This window comes from Cavia porcellus, unplaced genomic scaffold (genome assembly GCF_034190915.1).
Source record: "Cavia porcellus strain 051 isolate PalLab524CR breed Dunkin Hartley unplaced genomic scaffold, mCavPor4.1 scaffold_13, whole genome shotgun sequence".
Lineage (NCBI taxonomy): Eukaryota > Metazoa > Chordata > Mammalia > Rodentia > Caviidae > Cavia > Cavia porcellus.
Window position 1 is genome coordinate 4266866 of NW_026947496.1, and position 8532 is coordinate 4275397.

Below are 8532 nucleotides of genomic sequence, written 5' to 3' on the forward strand. Positions count from 1 at the left end.
CCATCAATCCAGCCAGGTTAATCCATTGCACTCCAAGGATCTTGGAGGGGATAAGTGGCCAAAGACCAATTGCAATATCAGCGACAGGAGGTAGTGGGATACCCTAGGGCAGGAGAGCAAGAGCAGAATGGCCTTCTTTCCAAGGTGGAAGTCTGGGGTCCAAGGCTGGGGAGGGAAAGAATGGAAGAGACTTGCCCTCTGAGGTGAAAGTCTGGGGCCTGAGGGTTGGGAGGGCAGGCATGGAAGCAGTCTGCCCTCCTAGGTGTAGGTTCAGGGTCTGAAGTTCAAGAGGGTGGGCACAGATGCAGCCTGTTATCTGTGGTTGATTTCCAGGGTCCAAGGTTGGGAGGTCTGACAGATAATTTTGACCGGAAGCAGTGTCAATCAATATAAATTTCTCAATTTTAGTGATGTATTTGGTGGATATTTCAATTTAATGAAGGAAAGAAAATATTACACACTGTCTTCCAAAGTTTTGATAATGCAAAATATTCAGTTTTTATTTTTTGAGGAGATACTTCATAATATTACACCCATAAATAAATGAAATTATGTAAAATTAAAGAATCTGTCCAAGGCACGGGTCATTAACATCCATCTCAAAACAGCAAAAAGGGCTATGGGCTTAGCTGTGCCTATCATGGGTTACTTGGGCTTTTAAGACCTTCAGGAAACTGTCCACATTATATATATCCCTAAGGAGGCAGTGGCACAGGTGATGAAAAGTATCAATAAAATATTTTCCCTCAGCTGACTGTAGGGATGGGAGTCCAGTCCAGACAGCATAGTCCATATAATCTGTGACTTGAAGGCCAACCTAAAAACCAAAGAGATAAGCATTGTATTACTCATATTAATATTAATTTTCATATTTTTTCTAATCAATTAGTCAATTAAGATTAGAGAAAAAGATGGAAATGTAAATTTTTTCCAATGTTCTGTTTTGATGTATCTCACACAAGGGATTATGAATCTATTAATCAGAAAATAGATAACATTGAGAAGCAGAGCCCACCTGTTATTTTCCTTCCTTGAATGTGATCAATCAATGGTGATGTGTACTTTTGTAGGAGTAGAGAAATGGAAATCCAGAAAGTTGCTAGTGCAAGATAGATATGGATGTCATCAGGGAGAGTGGAGCATCTAACTTGTAGTATGTCACTTAAAGGAAATTTACATCCTCTTGTCCTGGGTGAACCCTTTGCATTTTTGATAATTCATTATTCACATTGCATTGTTTTGAATTGAATCTATTCTTCATAGGGTTCCTATAAAATAAAAACCCTCATATGTGGTGAGAAAGGCACTAGGTCTTGCACAGGACTGACTGTGATAGTCAGGAATCTCTCACTCCACCCAGGATTCCTCCCTGTTCTCCATGAGGAGCATCTGCTTCATTTCAGTTCTGTGGGATTGGAGCTGCTGGACGTACCACCTATAAATTGGGTACTGGGAACAAGTGCTGTGTTGCGACCCATGCCACGGTTAGCGTGGGACGGTGCCTCACACTGTCCTGCACAATACAAGAGAAGACAGTGGGCCTCTGTGAGCTCAAAAGTCCCATGATAGCTTGAGGTACCAGGGATTTCATATTCCAGGAACCATTCTGACACTGTGAAGATGTCAGCTAATTCCAGAAGTGAAAGACACAAACTGGGATGAGTTTACACTTTGATCTGCTAGAATTTTATTCAAATTTAAAGTGCATTGGGAGATATTAATCTCTGCATGTTTGTTTTAAGTTACTTTTAGTGTTTAATCCTTAAAACATGTTTCTTTAAAACATATATGAATATATGTTGTTTTAAAATATGTATAAACATATAATGTGGTATGAAGAGGAACAAGTGAAAAAATTGTAAGAAAATTAGAAAAGGAATTGAAACACACAACAAATTAATGAGCTCTAGGATTTGGTACTTAGCAATGAAGAAAATTTTGAAAATTAAGAGTTAATTTATACTTTGCAGTGCAATGTGTTATGAGTTTGAGATAAATGTCTTAAATGACAATCAATCACAAAAAATACAATTTAACAATATCTAGTACCTGAAAAGTGCAATCTATCATTTCTTGTGTTATTATTTATGTAATGCTAAATCTTTATTTTGATGATGCATTATTTTTGAGAAATTCAGAAAGCAGTTTATTGCAGTTTTGTTTAAATAACACTACTACACTGGAGAAGCACAATAAAAGAGTGATTCAGTGAAGGTATAATAAATTGTCTGAGGAAATTTAATAAAATGGAGCAAGTTTTAAATTGCAAATACCAAACAATGAGGTATAATGTTCTACATGTTATAGAATAAGAAGCATTCCTCAAGAGGTCACTTTGTGTTTTATAGTGTTATATAATCTAGTGATTCTAAGCATAGGTGCTATGGAAATTTCAGTCTTCTCTGGGTATCATAGACGGATGGAGCATGAGATCATGTAATGACTTTTCTTTCTCTTTCTTGATCCTAAACAACTGATAAGGCTAAAAAGTTGTAATCTGTCCAAAACTTAAGCATGGGAGTCCTAAACTACATGAGAGATACACTTCTTGCAGGCATTATTGTGTGAATTTCTTCTCAGGGAAGATATGTAACTACCACCCATGGAGGGATAGTCCAGGGGTCTTCTGTTCTACGCAGGGGAGGCAGCTCTCTGAACAGTAAAGGTCCTGAGATCCCATGTCATTGAAATCTGCACTGATGCCTATGCCTCTGGCTCTGTGGAGTAGGAGACTGGAAGATGCAATATTCAGGTTAAATGTTATTCCTGCAAAGCAAGGGATGTCACTCTACTTCCCAATGCAGAGGGGACCCTGAAAACTGAAAACCAAGAAACCATCAGGAGCTACCCACCTGCTTGGCCATGATCTCCAGGCCTTCTAGAAGATAGTACATTTTCTCCTGGATCAACTCAGCTTTCATCATGAAATTCTGGGGAATTTTTGGGAGGCGAGCTGATTGGGTTTTGAGATGGCTCAAGGGATCATCCCAGGAGTGAATCAAGTAGATTACCAGGATGATTATGTCCTTCTCCTGAGCAACAAGTTGCAGCGTACCATAACAGGAGTGAGACACAGATAGGTTAGTTAAAAGTGACTTTTGCTCAGAGACACACTGAAAAAACTTATTGGAGGGTCCTATGTACGTGCAAACATTTTCTGTAGGTCATAGATGTTATTTAAAATTATGTTATTACCACAAGAATATAGACAAAAAAATCACATGTAACTAGCTGATCAGAAGAAATACTTTTGGATAGAATTTCTAATTGATAACAATTAGATTTCTAATTGATTTCTAATTTTCTAATTAATAACAATTTCTCAATGTTATTTATCTTCTAGAATTCCAAGGTTTCATTAAAATCCTGTTAACACCGTGTTTATGGCAGAAAATCAGTAGAGCAGTATTATAACAGGCAAGGATAGATCATTGATAATTGATATTGACATTTGATCATTGGTAATTGATATTGGGGGTGATAAGTTTTCTTTGTTATCAGAGTGGAGGCCAAAGTCACACCTTTGAGCAGGTTTCATGATATCAAAGGGTACAGCCACACTGGGATTACTTTCAGTAGAATCAGGCCAAGGATAGAAGTGTGGAGTGAAATAGTGGGCACTGCAGTAGCACTAGCAGAAGGGAAGAAATGCCTGAGCCATGGAATAGCAGGGTCAGGATTGGAACCACGACCCACTCAGGAGCCCCATTAACCTGAACTGGATAAACAGCACGCACATTTCTCACACAAAATCCTAGGTGTGGGATGTTGGTTAAGATCATCTGCATTTCCAGCTTACAGAACTTTATTCAGCACTGGGTTTTCCCTGGGATTTCCAGGTACAGTGTGATTGCTCTCACTGCTCCCTGTCCTGCTGCTCTGCTCTGAAGTGTAGCCTCTCACCACAGACCACAGCTCTCCTTAGAGCCTACAGCCTGCAAAGCCAGACACTGGCTTCTATATGCTGTTTGTACTGGGCAGGAACTAACCTTCATCTTCAGGATCTGCTTCTTGTCAAGGGGTATGGTGATAGAGGTTGTATGACAACTTTTCATATTCTTTAAATAGAAGTCTTGGTCCAGAGAGTACAGTGTTATCTAGAACCAATGAAATATTCAGAGCATTGGGCTTGGGAATAAAAATAGTCATCAATCCACTTTATGTGGTTACATCTAATGCATGTGTAATTGGTTCAAAAGAAGGCTTCAAAAAGTCTGAAAATACAGTTAGGAAATTACCTTTTTAATCTAGCTTTCCCATTTGTTCTAGAATATAATTGGTTCCCAAGCTAGCTTTTTGTTCTCCCACCCTCTTACTTTGCTATGATTTTATTTTCACATCCTTCATATAACTTAAATTGTGGAACACAGACAAGAAAAACAGCAAAGCTGCAGAGGTACCTGTGTCAAGAAACACTTATCTCTAGCATTTCATCAAAGATCATGATGCATACGTGTCTGTTTTTATCTATTTGCACTCTTGTTTCTCCAGTGTCCAAACTGATATACTTTCCTTAACCAGACATAAAAATCATACTTTTCTTTCAGTAAGATCTTATTTTACCTACATCCAACTGACAAATTCATCATCAATTAACACTATGTTTTTATTGTAAAAATACTAAATCACAAAAGAGACAAAACCCTTGATGAAATTCTAAGGAACACACTGAGATTAAATACCAATAGATTACAGGGGCTAGTAATGAGTAAGTTTTGTGAAAGTTGAGAAAGAATTTTAGGAAAATTTTGAGTAATACTCAGGACAATTCAAAACTGCCAAAAGTGAAGACAGGGAGGCATAACAGAACTGTGTTATGTGAATATATCACAAACATGGGCCAGTTCTCTGTGCAGTATCTTTGCGTCCTTACTCTAAATTGCTGTCTACTGCAACACTGACCTTATGTGTGTGTGTGTGTGTGCGTGGGGGGGGGGGTAATGCAGACTGCTAAAACTGACTTACCTAGAAACAAGAACCAGGCCCATTACTAAACCAAATCTTCTGTTATCACCTACAGTGGAAATCTTGGCTCATTGCTTTTGTGTGTTTTGTGGTCCCAAAAATTTTAGAATTCTTTCCATTTAAAAAGAAATCATTTTGGTTCAATTCTGTTTGATCTTCCCAGTTCTCCTCTAAGCTGTTCCAATATTTTGGACATCTGTGGTACACTCAGTGAGAAATTCACATGGAATATCCATGCAGACTTGAGGAAGAAACCAGCATGCTTCCTCAGGCCCAAATAACAGTGGCTAATATCAGGAATATGCACTTTTAAAAATGAACTGAAATAAGGGTCTTTTAAAATCTCCACATTTTTTGACAATCATAGATATTATGAACCTTCTTTCCTCAGTATTTCACATTTTATTTGCTTCATGTTTTCATTAAACACATCAATCAATATTTAACATTGAGTGATAAAGTTTTCATTTTCAAATTGTACTCTTTATCCAGGATTTTCAGTACAACTTCCTTTGAGAAGAGATAAAAAGTGTGGTACTTACAAAATCCTGGTAGAGTTCTAGAGTGAGAACATGGATATAATGAGACACAGTGACTGCATGCTGAAGCAGATGTGGCAGGGTAGTCCGGTGGCCTGTTATGCTAATACATTTAGATGGAGTGGCCACATTCTTCTGCAGAAGCAGGCTTGACATCAACAGCAGCATTAGAAGTGACCCTGGTTAAACCAAGAAAATTAACACTGTAATAATCAATTTTCCATGTTTGCCAAACAGTCCTCACTTGGGAATCTTTGCCTCTTCTGATCTCTGTCCTGATGCTGTACTTCTGGGAGGGTGAAGACTCTAAGGGGCACCTTACACTGTGACATTTATGTGGACATTTGAGCAGAAACAGAATTTGAAAAGAGACACCTCCTGTTTTTTATATTTCTCCCAGGTGTGTCTCTTGCTTTGCAAACTCTGGGAATTTATGTAAATTCTGATGAACAATTTTAAGCCAATTCTTTAAATTGTTTTATCTTATTTTATTTTTTTATTGTTTTGGTACCAGAGATTGAACTCACAACAGTGCATTCCTCATGCAAGTGCTTGAGCCACTGAGCTAAATCCCCAGCCCTTTAAAATGATTTTAATTAATAGGGATTTCTGTACATATTCAGATGTCAGACACTGCAGCATTCTGTAATACTTGAACTCACTCTCTCATATCTGCTTTTTGGACACTGGCTGACAAGTGTGACACAGCATATCTATTTGCTTTATCTTCATGTATTTACGAAAATGTACATGCTTGAGAGTACTGAGCGCAAATAGAATTCTGTCATAGAATGATACCATAGGCCTGTAACTGCTAATTCACCATGATAATTTTAAGCACTTGCTTCACATTTTGCCAGACTTTTGGATGTTTTACTAGATGTCTGCTTCATAAACCCTTTGAAGACACTGAACCTTCATACTTAGCATCGAATTTAACCCACTAACAATAAGGCCTAGTGAACTTGAATGAGTTTTCCAAGTCCTCTCAGTGGTGTGCAGGGGAAGCAGCACACCTGTGCTGTATTTCTTGCTTCATCTTGTCACAGTATCCACACCTGTGTGATCTTAGCCTGCACCGGTGCCAAAGGGGCCATTTCAGAGATCATGGAGGTGAGTGCCATGTTTGTTATCATCTCTTGTGACAAACACCTCTTTTCTAGGGTGTTGAGTGGCAGGGGCCCTATGAAGTTTAATTGTATCTGCTTCTTCTGCTCTATATAACTCTCATATCAGAAACTTTCCCAGAGACCAGAGGCAGGTCTGTCAATGTGGTTTCTTTTTTTAAAGAGATTAAGACAAAACTGGTCATTTTGTTTTTTCAGTAGATGGAAAAATGTAGAACACTGGCATATCAATAATTTTCACCCCCAAAGGGAAAGAGACAACAGGTAGCTACTAAATTAAATATAACTTTTACCTTCAGTAATGCTATTCCAAGATATTTCTTATGTTAAAATATTACATTAGGAGACTGAATTCTGCATAAACTTTGCCAAATTAAGATGAAATTCTATACAATAAATCGAAACAAATATTAAATAATCATATGTGAATAATTCCTAAAATAAATTCTTAAAGAAATATAAATATATTTGTCTTAAAATTGAACTAAATAACAATTGAGTTGTAAAGTTAAAACAACATGCATTCATGCATATTATATAGTTTTAGTTTTCCATACTATAATGTTTTAGTACAGAGTATTACTTATTGCAATGGTTCAAAAATTTAAATTTATTATACTTCTTATGCTAATATAGTGAAGACAGACGCAAATTTTTATATAGTTTTGTAATGAAATAATGCCCTAGAGTTGGAGAAACTGAGATGGAATTGTATGAAGTTCATCTCTGAATAGATGTACCTACTAATTAGCATATATATTTGTCATCAGAGAGTTTTTTAAAATATGCAATAAGCAGAATAATAGATTTCTTCTTTATTTCAAAAGTATTTTATGATTAACTCTAATTTATTTTTCTGACAAGAGAAATATTATTTTTCTGTCACTTACTCAGTAAAGAAAATTACTTAACATTGTGCTGCTTTTTCCTTTTCAAAGATCACTGTGCAAACTGACAAAACCAAGTAAGATACATCACCCCAATTACTGTCTGATTGTGGCTTTAAAAGTGAAAGTATATTAGGTTGACTAATCTCATACAATTCACATAATGAGCATGAGAACCAGAAACTTTAGCTTCTGCCTTTTGCTGTTGTGAAGATTGGACTCAATGACTTGTGGTCCTATTTTAGCCCAGAGTTCACCAATCTTACCATTAATGGCTTTTGAGCTAGATAATTTCTTGTTGTAAGATCCATTCTGTATTGTGAATTGATTGGCAGTCCCCTATCTTCTACTTAATAGACAACAGAACCTCCCTCACTGCTCTACCTGCTCCTGAATTAATGCAAAAGTCTCCAAAAATAGCCAAATATCCAAAGCTAGCATCATTCTACCACTGGAGGACCTCAGAAATATTCTCCTTTGTACTGGGTAGGTGTTTTCCAGGACAACATTGAGATGGTACTTAACCATATAAACCTGGAAACTTTTCATTAGCAACATTTTCACAGTAACCCACCTAGGATGGTGGTGAAGCCAGTACTCAATGTTTGGTGCACATACCTGTCCCCTTGGCATCCATTTTGGTGATCAGGACAAGAAACACACCTTGAGAGGAGTAGGCCTGGCTGTCCCCGGTCCAAGTACCGATGTTGGTCCTTTACCTTTGAAGCATTCACAGATATATTTAATCAGACATTCTCTTCACTATTCCCAGTCTTCTGTGTCCTTCACTGAGATGACTCCATACTTTCAAACATCTAGAATTATTTTATTTCTCTTTCAGTTTCCATTACATATGTGAATAAGGAATGGATTTTGAGTAATTACATTGCATGAAAAAGATAAAGATGATTCAAAAGTAATCTTGAGACCATTTCTTGCAAGAGAATCTAGGATAATTGAAGTCTATTGTATGAACTTTTTATCTCTCAATGTCATAATATATTTAACTTCAGA

At 37.0% G+C, this 8532-nt stretch overlaps 1 protein-coding gene across 1 annotated transcript; it reads right to left on the bottom strand.

Annotated features, from left to right (window-relative positions):
- Positions 1 to 625: 625 nt before the first annotated feature.
- Positions 626 to 8155, bottom strand: LOC100716511 (prolactin-like). Its single transcript, XM_023562143.2, has 5 exons — positions 8137 to 8155; positions 5508 to 5683; positions 3990 to 4097; positions 2853 to 3032; positions 626 to 817 (listed from the first exon to the last, which is right to left on the bottom strand). Exons 1-5 carry the CDS (start codon positions 8153 to 8155, stop codon positions 626 to 628), a joined length of 675 nt encoding a protein of 224 aa, XP_023417911.2.
- Between the last annotated feature and the right edge of the window lie 377 nt (positions 8156 to 8532).